This window comes from Nesoenas mayeri, assembly GCF_963082525.1.
Source record: "Nesoenas mayeri genome assembly, chromosome: 5".
Classification (NCBI taxonomy): Eukaryota; Metazoa; Chordata; class Aves; order Columbiformes; family Columbidae; genus Nesoenas; species Nesoenas mayeri.
Window position 1 is genome coordinate 47623004 of NC_137548.1, and position 14410 is coordinate 47637413.

General features: G+C 38.9%; 1 protein-coding gene across 1 annotated transcript in view; it reads right to left on the reverse strand.

Moving 5' to 3' along the window:
• The window catches only part of IFTAP (intraflagellar transport associated protein), a gene marked incomplete at both ends in the record, with an annotated part of 30261 nt that overhangs the window by 3214 nt on the left and 12637 nt on the right, over positions 1 to 14410 (reverse strand). The window contains 3 exons of the mRNA XM_080345975.1: positions 4949 to 5079; positions 11121 to 11175; positions 12499 to 12570. Of these exons, the coding sequence (XP_080202101.1) occupies positions 4949 to 5079; positions 11121 to 11175; positions 12499 to 12570 (258 nt within the window). The remainder of the gene's footprint in view (positions 1 to 4948; positions 5080 to 11120; positions 11176 to 12498; positions 12571 to 14410) is intronic.

The following is a 14410-nucleotide window of genomic DNA, read 5'->3' on the forward strand; positions in this document are numbered from 1 at the left end:
CTGTGTCTCTACTGGCCTCTGAGAAAAAGTAACTCTTGCATTTCCTTTCATTTAGTCAGTCCTGTCTTTAAGTTCTTCCTTGTTCTTGTTGTATTTACGCATGGCACTTAGCAGAAACGAACCTCAGTTGAGACCTATCAGTAAAACCTTAAACCAAAGGAACTCAATGGAAGCTGTATTTTAGGTTATAAATGCCACCATTCCACAGATAAATATAAAATGATAGGCATGGAAAATACTTTTCTGAATGCTCAAACAAAAGACAAACAATAGAGAATAGAAGGATAGAATTCACCTTCCCTAATACCAGCCATATAAAAATTAGGCTTCTAGATTAAGGTAGTCAATTAGCCAAAAAAGACCCAGCCTGAGAGTCAGATGGAGATATATTACATCTTAGGGCAAATGGCTACAGCAAGTGGGATGAATTACTTTCTGAGGGTGCTTAACTCCACCTTCTGATGACAGGACTAAATTAGACCAAGTTTAAAGCTAAGTTAGGTGAGATGAACTCCACTTTGAATGCATGCTTATATTGAGTGGATGGAAAACATGCATTCAGTTGTGTTCACATGTATGTAGGGGGGGAAATAAGAACAACCAAAGACCCCAGGAAGCAGACATTAAGATATACTGTTAATTAAAATAGAACAAAACAAAATGTATTTTGTGAAAGATAGTATTAGGCAGAAAAAAAGGAGAGAATAAATATCTGGGTAGGAAAGGTGAATGCTCTGTGATAATGTACGTGAACCATGGAGTGAATGCTGTTTCAATTCACAGCGGCCTGTGGGAGGTCACGTATGCTGCTCTGTCGATAATGAATCCAGGAATATATTTATGTCTAAAACCCAGGAAGAAAGACGAAGCGACATTGGTGGACAACACAAATAATTGGCTGTTTTATTCACTGAGCCTCTTCCCAACAGCTTTTGACAGAGAAACTTTTTGGAGGAGACAACTTTTCTTTAACAATTAGCCAAGTTGTACACTGGCTCTTAGCAGACCTTCTTCTTTTAAACTTTCCTTAGCAATATGTTCAAAGATACACACCTTCTGCTGAAGTTCTTCACATATATGTCCATAGCATAGACATTTGACATCCTACACTGCACTATGAAGCTTGTTTATATTTCATAGGATGTTTTGACAGAGAGAGAACAGACTCATTTCAAAGCAGGTACGTCTCCAGGAGGGCAGACTTTGACCTGTTTAAGAGGCTGGTTGGCAGAGTCCCTTGGGAGGTAGTCCTAAAGAGCGAAGCAGTCCAGGAAGGCTGATTGCTCTTCAAGAAGGAAATCTTAGAGGCGCAGGAGCAGGCTGCCCCATGTGCCAAAAGATGAGCCAGCAGGGAAGATGAGTAGCCTGCCTGAACAGAGAGCTTTGGCTGGAACACAGAGATAAAAGAAGAGTTTACGACCTTTGGAAGAAGGGGCAGGCAGCTTAAGAGGACTACAAGGATGCCATGAAGTTATACAGGGAGATAATTAGAAGGGCCAAAGCCCAGCTAGAACTTACTCTAGCTATTGCTGTAAAAGACAATAAAAGATGTTTCTACAAATACATGAGCAAGAAAAGTAGGGTTAAGGAAAATTGCCATCCTTCAGCGGATGTGAGATGTGGATGTGACAAAGGATGAGGAAAAGGTTGAGGTATTTAATGCCTTCTTTGACTCAGTCTTTAATAGTTAAACATCAGTTGTTCTCAGGGTAGCCAGCCACCTGAGCTGGAAGACGGACAAGGAGCAACATGAAGACTCAATAATCCAAAAGGAAATGGTGACTGACATGCTACACATAAACAAGTCTATGAGGCCAAGGGTTCTGGGGGAGCTGGTGGAGGTGCTTCACCAAGCCACTTTCAATTATTTATCAGCAATCCTGGTTAAGCAGGGAGGTCCCAGTTGACTGGAGATTAGTAAATGTGATGCTGATCTACAACAAGGGCCGGAAAGAGGACCCAAGGATCTACAGGCCTGTCAGTTTGACCTCAGTGCTGGGGAAGATTATGTAACAGATCATCCTGAGTGCCATCACAAACATTTCAACCAGGCAATCAAACCCAGTTAGCATGGGTTTATGAAAGGCAGGTCCTGCTTAACTAACCTGATCTCCATCTGTCACAAGGGGATCCGGTTAGTGAATGCAGGCTGTGGCTGTTGTCCACCTAGACTTTAGTAAAGCCATTGACACCATTTCCCACAGCATCCCCCTAGGATGCTTATGGCTTAGACAGATCTACTCTTTGCTGAGTACAAAACTAGCTGGATGGCTCAGCCCAAAAGGTTGTGGTGAATGGAGTTAAATCCAGTTGGTTTCTGGTCATGAGTGGTGTTCCCCAGGGATCACTATCGATGCCAGTTCCATTTAATCTGTTTATCAATTATGTGTATGAAGGGATTAAGTGCACCCTCATTAAGTTTGCAGACGACATCAAGATGGGTGGGAGTGTTATGCTGCTGGAGGGTAGGATCTGACCGGCTGGAACACTGGGCTGAGGCCAATTGCATGAGGTTCAACAAGGATAAGGACAAGGGTCAGGTCCTCCACTTGGTTCACAAGAAGCCCATGCAACACTACAGGCTTGGAGAAGGGTGGCTGGAAAGCTGCCTGGTTGAAAAGGACCTGGAGGTGTTGGTCGACAGCCAGCTGAATATGAGCCAGCAGTGTGCCCAGGTGGCCACAAAAGCCAATAGCATCCTCGCTTGTATCAGAAATAGTATAGCCAGCAGGACTAGGGAAGAGATTGTCCCACTGTACTCAGCACTGGTGAGGCCACACCTTGAATACTGTGTTCAGTTTTGGGCCACCCACTACAAGAACGACATTGAGGTGCTGGAGAGAGTTCAAAGAAGAGCAACAAAACTGGTGAAAGGTCTGGAGCACAAGTCTTATGAGAAGCGCCTGAGTGAATTGGGGTTGTTTATCCTGGAGAAAAGGAGACTGAGGGGAGACCTGAAATGAGGTTACAGTAAGGTGGGTGTTGGCCTCTTTTCCCAAGTAACAAGTGATAAGATGAGAAGAAATGGCCTCAAGGTGCATCAGGGGAGGTTTAGATTGGATATTAGGAAATATTTTTTTCACTGAAAGGGTTGTCAGGCGTTGGAACAGGCTGCCCAGGGAAGTGATGGAGTCGCCATCCCTGGAGGTATTTGAAAGACGTGTATCTGGTACTTAGAGACATGGTTTAGTGGTGAACTTGGCACTGCTAGGTTTATGGTCGGACTCAGATATAAAGGTCTTTTCCAAGCTACATGATTTTATCATTCTATTTCAGGGAAAATCTATTTCTAGCCAAATCCTGCCATAAGCAATGCAAGACTTTATTTTCAAGGCAATGACAACTTGAAGCACTAAGGGATTTTAAAATGGACCTGTTCAGTCTTGACAGTTCTAAAAATCAGGCCACAGTTATATTATATAAATGAAGTCTCAACTATGCATATAGTTCATGGGGATGACGGCCTTTATCTTGAGCAGCCTGGCACCAGCCAAATGGTTGTGAAAATCATGCCTTTGTCCTTAAAAAATGCAGCAACCCTTAACCAATGTAATAATACTCAGTTTCTCTTTCATAATCCAACTTCTCCTCAAATGGAAATGAATTTTGCATGCAGTGGGATCTTTATCTATTTTTCATGAATTATAGTTTAAAGAGTCATACGCAATCCTTTATGAAGACTGCAGGCTGCTACAACCTTCCTTCTTCTTTGGTTTTATACAAAAGTTATGAAATGAGAAAACTACAAAACCTCATTCTAGTTTTGTGTGTGTGTACCAATGGATATATCTCATGGCAAAAACCTTGAATTATGTCAATTCTTAGGGAAAAGAATATTTGTATTCAGAAAATGATGGGTGTTTAAGCTTGAAAGGTCATTTTAGAACATTTACTTTTTCCCTAAGCAGGCTTGCTCTTTATAGTAAAGAGTTTATTGCAAAGAACTAAACACAATTAAGCTCAGGAAAGGATGCACCATATGCACTGCTATAACATCAATACTTCGCTGGTCACACACCATTTATAAACTTGATTTGAGCTTCATGGGACATCAATAAGCATATGAAACTACAAAAACTGGCCCATTTTAGCTAGAGGCTAACTTCAGCTTCTATTATAACGATTAGGCAGGGGAAAAGAGCTGTGAAGAATCCTCTGCAATAGAATAATCTCCAAAAGTTAATGCTCACACCAACTATTTTGATAGGAAGCTTAATGACTTAAAATGAGCCTGTGAGTAATCCACACCTTCTGTTCCAGTTTGAAAACACCTGAAATTTTTAGGGAAAATGGCAATTCTAAAATAAAGCTTGTATTTTTTGTGTCTGGCTAAAAGACTCAGACTCCATAATACAAACTGCTCCACAACAGACCTAGAAAACACACTACTATTAATTCCCAAGAGGACAAATCCCAATTCTTATCACAATATATTCTAAAACTTTTTATTTTTTTTTAATTTCACATCAAAGGGATCATTCACTCCCTCCTTGTTGCAAAAGATCGTTTCTATATTCAGCCAAATGAGAACTGCAGGATGTTGTAAGATCGTGAGACTGCCGGATAATTAACTGGCCCGTTATTCTTTACTTAAAAGGTTTGTTAAAAGGTCAAAAAGTGTAAGAGCTTACTTGAATATTCCGTGAGTGATACCAATTAAATATTAAAAAGCCTACATACAGTTTGAAGTGTTGAAGCACACATTTTTTAAATGTAGGATTACACAGTAGCAGTGTGCAAGATAAAATAGTACCTTTCTGTTAGAATGTTTATCTCAATTCTTAATGCATTTAAGAATTCATTAATAATTTTAAAATTAATAATCTGATTTGTTAACTCAGAACAGTTCCACATACTCCATCTACATCTCTCTGTTCTTGCGGAAATAACACTAGAGGCCAAGACGTTTAAAAAAAAAACCAACAAAACCACAATTTTGACCACTTACCTCTTGGGCTTTGCTGTCCGAGGGCTGTGGAACTAACGAGGTTCTGAACTTCACTTGAATAGGCTTATCAAAAAAGGGTGTACAGGAAGTCACTGTCTGTTCCACCTCTCCTGGGAGAACCAATGATCCTGCTGAATAAAAAGTAGCCAACTTTGCCCTTCCATTCAATGCACAAATTAGAAAAATCCTGCGTAAAATCTTGTAGTGCTCAGACATAGGCAGAAGCTTGTTAGTCAAATTGTGCTGTACTTACTGTTTCATGATATGTAATATAGGCAGCTGTCTTTAAAACAGATCTATGCAGTCCTGAGCTAAAATCTAGATAACTAACTGTACTACTGTGAGAGCCTTGAAGTGTGCCCCCCATCCTTTGCAAAACAAAGGACTCATTATTGGTCTATGTTATGCCTTAAACAGATGTTTTTTGCAACTTTTGCCAGGAAAAATTAAATGGCTGCGAAGGCAGACATGCTCTCTTTTCACCTTAAGGTCCCGCAGAACAAAGGCATAAATTTTTGAGATAAAGACAATTAAGTGTTTCATTCCTGGGAAACTGGGATGATCAAGATGGGTCATTGAGCAGACAATCAGCCACTAGAATAAACCACAAACCACCAGCTACCCCTAATGGACAAAACAACTCACTTCTGGTCAGCACTACAACCATTCCTCTAATTTTTTGACCATCAACTCATTCCTGGAACAATCTTCTTAATTAGCATGAAGAGCAAGCAGAGGGAGGAGACAAACTGCCGTCTCCTATCTCACATGCAAATGGATTGGGTTATAAAAGATCCTCATTTGGGACACTTTTTAGTCTGTGTTTTGTCCGTGTGTTTTGCATATGTGTTTGTGTATGTGTGTGTGTGCATGTGTGTGTGCACTGCACGGCATTAACGAAGTTTTGCAACCACCACCAAGCCAGCTACAGAGAACAACAGAGTGGTGAGATCTTACCTTTTCTTCTGATATCTTAACCTATCGCTCTCTTTTTCCTCTCTCTCTCTTTCTAAGTTTATTCTGGGCAAGTAAGAGTAATATCTTGTGAGTTTTGTTGCTAAAGTCTTGCTAAGTTTTTATGACATAGTTACAAACTTTTGCCAAGCCACTATTCACAGTAATCCCACTGAGTGGTGTCTAGTAAATCTGTGATTTAATTGAACCTCTTGGGTGATTGTAGTCACTTTGCGTAACTGCACAGAGCATTCAAAAGTTAAACTTTGCACTCACCCCAGTTGAGTTGGGACGTGACAACTATACCAAGGAAAAATCGAACTTAGTTGAGAATAGACTGGTAGCTCTTCTTTGTGGAGGAGACTGAATTAAAAATCTAGATATAGATGGTCCTAAACTCAGAGAACACCTGGGATTAGATTCATCTCTTTCATAAGAAAGAAGTAAGGTCCTGAGCAGGGATGTCTGCAGCAGGAGTTGTAAGATACCAGACTGAATGCTGGTCTTACCATTGACTAGCTGGACAGTCTCATTCAATTCTCTTTCGCTAGAGTTTCACTACTCGTAAATTTGACATAAAGAATTTTTGCAAAGTGTCTTTACATGGATTCTCTCAAAACACTAAATAAAAATATCTGGTAGAAGTACAAATATTGCCCAGTACAGTAGCAGATGACTCTCTTGTCTGAGGATATTTCATGGATGTTTGTCCCTCTCAGAGCTTTCCAAAACTAGATACTTGAGAGGACTTCCGTATATCTGGGACACAGGACCACTTAAGCTTCCCACATGGGCAGGATTTGGTCCACAGTTCACAAATGCACAGACTTTATGGATCACTCTTCCTTAGCATACTTCAGCAAAATGTTCATACTCGGAACAGTGGGTTTGCTTTCTACCACAGCCTCAGAAGGACATGCCTTAGGTTTAGAAATATGTTGTAATATGAATCAAACTCAGCTGTGCTACATCTCAGATGTATTCATCTTGTCTCAGTAACATTTTTATGAAGGAACTTAAGGGAACCATATGTCTTGCAATTTAGTCAAAGGATTACGCAAATCTACCTACTATTTTTTCTGGCTGATACACAAGTTTCTTTACAGCTTCATTCTACATTTTAGTAGTTTCATTTCCTCTTGAAATCTCAGAATATATTTTCAAAGCGTTGTTTCAATGTTAGTGAATAGAACCAAAGGGTACATAGATGCAGGGTGAAAAGGAAGAAGCAGCAACTTCTCTCTACCTGCACACTTTTACCACAGTAGTGGAGTTACAGGCCTCTCATTCTCCTGTAAATCTACATTTGAAAATAATGATTTCCCAGCTAAGCTTAAGTAAAAAATCCATAATCAAATTCTTCATTTAGTTTTATTCTGGAAATTGTATGATATTACAAAGCCAGCAGGACTTTAGACTTGAAAAGTAGAATGTTCTTTTAAAAAGAGATTAATCCATTCCCTTGGATAACTCATTCCTGGATTTGGGGGTTTTGATCCATGATTCATGTATAAGTGGTTTCCAGTTTTCATCCCTATTCTGTTGGTTGCTTATACCTATCTCTAGTCATCTGTGCGCTTTCCGTACTTGTTTTCAGCATAGCATCTACTCTTACTCTGCATCGGTTAAGTGAGAAAGCTTTCCGAGAAGTTCACAGGTATACATACTACATCTTGAAATGCTCTGCAACTTTTTGTTTTGAACTTCCAGAACTTGGTCAAAACCATTTGTAGGACAGAAGGAAGATCTCAATATTCATTTAAAGGCAATGACTTCTTCTGTTATTGTTTCAAACTTGCACCCTAAATATACATCCTCACTGAAGGCAGGAAAGCCTGGACATCAGGAGGTCTGTATCACCTCCTGATAGAAGCACTGATTATTTCTGTACTATCAGCTCCCCCCTTGCCAATAGACCAATCTGCAGAGAGAAGATGAGGAGGAAGCACTATTATGTAACAATCTGGCAATGGCTCAGAAAGACAACAAAAATTAGAACAGAAGGAAATTTATTTTTGCTTTTAGCAAGAAGCACTTGTCATAGCCAGAACGTCAATTCCACTATTTTAAGGTTCATTACTAATGCAAACAAAATTTCAAATTCCCTTCAATCATCCCATAAGAACGTGGTAATCAACCTTTCTTTGCCAGTAGACATGCCAGAAATGAGCTTTGTCTCTCTATCCTGGCTGCATGACAGCATATGAAAGTCTAATTGGTAAATGCTGCTTTCCTTGATAATGTTTAATCAAGAAACTCCTTCATAGAGAAAAATTGGGGAGTTTTGACAGTCCTCCTTCTCAGTGGGAGCTCCCAAAGGAACCGTAGGCTATTGTAAGATCTAGCCAGTACCTCACAGCTGTTTCAGGCTGATGCTACAGCACTAGTGGATGATGATCCTAATTACACTGCTAATTATGTTCTCTGTGGAGGTGATTAATTAGCAACAGGAAAGCCTTGGATACTGCCAACAGCATCATAGATAAACTGAGCAGGTAATGATATCAAAAATCTGAGAAGAGATTTTGAAATGTACTTCTTCTCATATCACGAGGCATCAACTTCCTGGATGATATGGCAGTGAGCTTTGATGATTTTACTCAAGTCCAGCATACTTTAATGCAGGCATATTTGGAAACTGATCTATTCTCCTCTCTTTAGTTTTTGCTCATTGTGTACCACTTACATTAATTAAAAGTATAGAAAAAAGAATCTATTGTCACAAACCTGATTTGAATTTTCAAGACTGAAGAATTTCAAAGTCTTGTCTGATTCTTTAGCTTTACTGTAGCCAAATGATGCCCAGCTACAGGTTTTACCACTTTCAGACATTACATTTCACAAAAAAGCTGTTAATGAGGAGCTGGGGAAAGAGGTAGTGATAATGAAAGAAGCTTAAAAGCTAAATTTTGCTCTCTCCTCTGATTCTCAGGCTTTAGGCTTTTAGCCCCAAAGAGTTCCCTAGTGTGAAATCATCTTGAGACAGTGTTAAATGGATTGCAGAGACTATAGAAGAAAAGAGATTAACCAGCTGGGGTGAGCCCAATACTTGGAAAAATCCACATAATATAATAATGAATCCCCTTTCTCAACCTGATTTTTCTGTATGTTAATAAAGACTCAAAAAATAAATAGAAAGGCACAGATAATGGAAAATAACATATATTGATACAATTTGCCTAAATAATTATTTAAATAATCAAATAGTTATGCTTGGCCTCAGCTTCAAAGTAACTGAGTCAGTTGGGTTCTTTTCAACCTCTGTGGGGTTACAGAGAACTGGGACTTTAAAAAGGCAAGTTTACAGTACTTCAGGGCTCCAAAACAGATTAGGATGAGAATCTGATATCATTGCCTATGCTGTCTCACTCATACATTTAATTAGTCCTATTTTAATTTTCTCTAGCATTTAAAAATAGCACACTCAAGGTCTTTAGACATGCTTTTTACATATTTCGTACTTTACACAAATATTACTTATTACCTAACTATCCTGCAAGCCCTGCAGCAAGTGATTTGTCACCAGTCCTGGAAAGGAATTCTGCCACCAACACAAAGGTACTTGGCATTCTCCATCCATCCCTGGAGAAAGCCTCATCATCTTCATTGTTGCCTTAAGCTACTTACAGCTACAGATTAAATTCAGTGAGAAAGAGCGATTAAACAGTCTATGATACACAAGCTGTCTCTACATGATGCATTGAAGTTATGGTTTAGGGCAACAATTTTATTCCGCCAATCACAGTTTACTATGCCAAAATCCCACAATGTGAAGCATTGCCCTGTTTTCAGGCTTTCAGCCCAGTGTTGTCTAATGAAAACAGTTACAATTAATTTGCATGATAGCCAAATCTATGGGCTGCTTTTCTTTTTTTTTTTTTTTAAGAAGCAGGTGTATTCATTCAAACCTTAAAAGACATTTCACTTAGGACAATAAGCTGAGGAAAAACAAAAAAAAGAGGGAAAAAAAACCCACTAGAATGATTCTTCCAGGACACCTCACAAAAAGCATGGGTTTTGATGGATGTTTTAATACCTATTTTCTATCATGCTTTTCACACTGTCAACTCTGAGCCACTTAATGTACAGTTGCTAACTCAGCTAACTGATCTGCCCTTTGAAGCTAAAAAAAGTACAGAGAAACTCAACTGTTGCCAATAATACATAGAGATAAAAGCTTGTTGTAATTATACTCGTAAGGTATGATATTTTTCACTTAAAACTATCATTTATTCTGCCATACAGGTGGCAGCATTTAGAAAGACCAATAACAGAATATTTTTCAAGTTTGTGTCACACTTTGCTTATAAGCTAACTGGAATTCTTCAGAATTAGTCCTTCATTAAGGTGGTCATGAGGTATATTATTTTATATTACTTTATTGTTACAAGCAATAGAAGCAACACCATTTTATATTTTAATTTGCATTTTGTTGCTCTGGTTTCTACAGCAGTAAGGTTATACCTTTCTTATTATGAAGCCTATCAAGTGGATTTTGACGTGTAAGACAACTATCAAACTATAAGTTCTTTTTTCTGCACTTAGCAGTCAAGGGGAAATTTTTCATCTTGAGTCAACAACCACGTCCACTGAAGAAGCCCTGGGCAAGATCCAGGCTGTGGCTTTTCCAGATATAAATTTGCAAGCTATTCACTTTCCTTATAGAGTTTAGAAGGAATAAAATATCTTCTGGCTATGCAGTCTCAATGGTATAAAGTACAATCTCAATGCTAAATGTTGTTAGTGAGCACTGTTGATTGCTTAGGCATCGGCAGGATTTCTTTCTGCACTGAGGCAGTCTGTGCAGGGAGTTTGTGCAGGGAGTTCTGTCTCATGCGAAGAACTGAGGAAAACAGAGATTGAAAGCCAAATCAAACGTCACATAAAAAGTGAGGAGTTAGCACACTGATAATCTACAGTAGTGGGGGTATAATGTTATGTTTATTGTTCTTAAAATCTGTAACTCTGAAAAATCTTGGGGAAAAAAAAAAAACCTGCTTATCAGGACACAGTATGATAAATATTCCGTATAACTTATTATCTCATTACCTCTTAGCACAAGGAAATGAGTACTTTAATTTGGGGAACTTGGGCAATTTGTGGAATTTTCTAGTAACAGAAAAACTGAGGAAGAACTTCTTTTTTAGAGGTGGTCTACACAATGTCTATACACTTGCATCCAAAGACAAACAATGATACAAAGGGGAATGAAACCTACCACTGCATGTCTCTTCATCTGTGTCTGTATCTTCCAAATCTAAGTACTTGTCCATCTGCCATATAAAACCCCAAATTAGAAAACAGATTACAATGTATGAATTCCATTTCTTACAGCAGAATCCAGAGCTAAGCAAAAAAGTATTACATTCTCTCCTTCATCTTCTCAAGTTTCCCCTGCATTTTTCCAAGCAAGCATATGAATTTTCTTTGAAATGGGTAACCCAAAGGAAATACTTTTAAGTATAGGGAAAGACTTTCTGTCAGAATTGCAGCATATCAACTACAGTGATAGGTAAGAAGCCCAGGCTTTACAACAACTTTTCCAGGAACTTAGTGGGAAAATGGAGAAGTAAAATATTTCCACAGGAAAAAGACACATGGTAAGCTACTCTGCAGTTTTGCAAGCACACCACATATGGCACAGAGACAATACATGCCGTAGGCAAAGCAGAGATTGATCCTTCTGTTTTGATACTAGTGGTGAACTGAAGAGGAAATAAAAAAAGCTAAGAATTCTGAAATGTTTAGTATTCCATCTGGGACATCGTGCTACTGTTGTATCAGGCTGATGTCCCTTCAAAACAGTTTATCTAAAACTTACAACAACAAAAGACATTTCTTATTTCAAGTAGCACTCTGACTAGATGCATAGGGTGAGAGTGAAAGGCCTTTCCCAGCCTATGTGAAAATAGTGTTACCATGGAAGATTTACTATATGCACTGGGTAGTCTTCTGTGATTCCATGCAGTAATTAAACATGCTCTTAGATATTTTTTGCAACCTGATTTGACACCATTCTCATCAACACTTACATAAAATTTACACTTTAAAAGGACATACTTATTAACATTATCATTTACCTCATTAATGTTTATAAATATATAAAGGGTGAGTGTCACAAGGATGGAGCCAGGCTCTTCTCAGTGACAACCAATGGTAAGACAAGGGGTAATGGGTTCAAACTGAAACACAGGAGATTCCACTTAAATATGAGAAGAAACTTCTTCTCAGTGAGGGTGACAGAACACTGGAAAAGGCTGCCCAAGGGGGTTGTGGAGTCTCCTACTCTGGAGACATTCAAAACCCGCCTGGACACATTCCTGTGTAACCTCGTCTAGGTGTTCCTGCTCCAGAAGGGTGATCGGACTGGATGAGCTTTTGAGGTCCCTTCCAATCCCCAACATTCCATGACCCTGTGAAAAAATTTTGGATGGCAATGCTCTCATCCTTCTTTCCCACAGATTTGGAAACAAACACATCAACAAATTGCAAGTACTTTGTAAATTAATAAAGCAAAAATCTGTCATGTTCTAGTCATAATGCCCACTTCAAAGAAAATCATAATGGGGATTTGTAAAAATCAAAGAAAAACTCACCTTCACTCTTTGAGACAGACTGAGATTATTTCCATCAGAGACACGAGCTTTCCAGCTCTCACTCATCACTGCCTGTAGATAGATAGGCAGAAATATTTATATGCACAAAACAGAACCAAAATCACAGTCAAAGCTCTTACTGACTTACACATACAGATCCTCTACTGTGTATTTAAATTTTTGAAAAAATTGAATGCAATGCTCCTGAAAATAGAGGGCATGCAGGTAATCCTCTGAAATCTTACACAGGACCAGACTGAATCAATGGGAACAACAGTGCAAACAATCGTAACATGCCTAAAAAGCAGCATTCAGAACAGAAGCACTGTTTTCAATACCAGTTTTTTTTCTCTTCTTCATTAGGGCAGGCTTAAAGGTTACAGTGGCCAACTTACTGCATTACAGCCTCCTCTTGCTATAATTCTAGTAATTTTTCTGATGCATTCTACTACTACTGTATTTGTTTCTTAAACTGCTAATGTGACAAAAATGTGCAGCCATGCCTGAAACTTTTTTTCTGTAGCAACAAAGAAAAGCATTAAGATGTTCCATGAATAAAGGATAATGGAAGTTGCCCATTGCTTTATGGGGCAGAAAGCAAATTCAAAGAGTCTAGAGTAAGACATGCAGAGGCAGTCTATCCCAACAAGCAATCCATATTATTCATGAGAAAAATGGCAAAAAGAGTCTTGTCATTATTATTACACAACCAACTGACAGAATCCATTTCTTTTTCTAAAAGCCTCACTTGATTCCACCTCAAAGGGATGTGCTAGTAGGAAGGAAAATGACAGCTTGTGCTTTTTGACTGAGGCCTGGCAGGCCCATAATTTGAAGGTGCTTAAATGTGTTGCTCTGGGTATTGCACAAAATTACTTTCTACTTCTTTTTTAATAGTTTAATGAAGGGAATTTTTGAGTACAGGCTAGATCACATCTTAGTTATTTGTTATTCAGGCAGGAGGGCAGAAGTTCTTAGCAAGTGGTCTCAGATTTCCATCTTGCTCTCTCCATATGATGTCTGTTGTTTTCCTGTCCCTACACACCAAATCCTTAATCTCATGTGTTTCAGATGATTAAAAATGCCTCTGACCTGCCTACTGTTTACTTTAGGTATCTGAAGCAATCTAGCTTCAGTAACACAGAATTCAGTACTTCCTAAAATCCTCAAGAAATAAAATATATCTGTGCATGCTGGTGTCAAAGAGTGATAAGGATAATGGCTCAAACATAGTGGAAAAATCAGTTCATCCAGCCACAGGATATGGTACATTCAGTATAAGGTGAATTGCAATTTACATATCAACAAGCTAACAAGCCACAGACAAGGCTGTTTGGCTGATACAGGAGGTGGGGGATGTGCCAGAAGGCACGTAGCTCTGCCTTCTGATATACCCAGCATGGCAAAAGGGAAAAGCTGAGACTCTTCAAGATGACCCAAGACTTGTCAATCATTCACAGTCACTCCCCCCTCAGACTTTTCTATCTTGCAATAACACCTCCACAAAAGACCAAAAATTATGCAAGCAGGCAACCCAGAGGGCTATAAAGGCCCACCCTGTGCAAGCACCACTCTGCACACCAGCCTCATCACATGAACTGAACAAGACACTGGAGGATGTCACACATGGCTGGATCTGAGACTACAAACTCTATCACACATACAGCAGAGCCATAAGGATGGTGAAATTCTTCTCTCTCTTTTCTTTCTTTCCTATACTTCTATTCTTTTGCTTCCCTTTTTATAAGTAATATAGTGACATAAGATTGACAGCCCCACATATGCCACAAACTTTTCAGGTTTACCAATTGAACCTACAATAACATAAATTCTTCTGCCACCAAATCACATGCCAATTAGGCCAAGCTGCAAAATAAAAGCCTTTTGTTTACAGACCTTAAGTACTGTATGT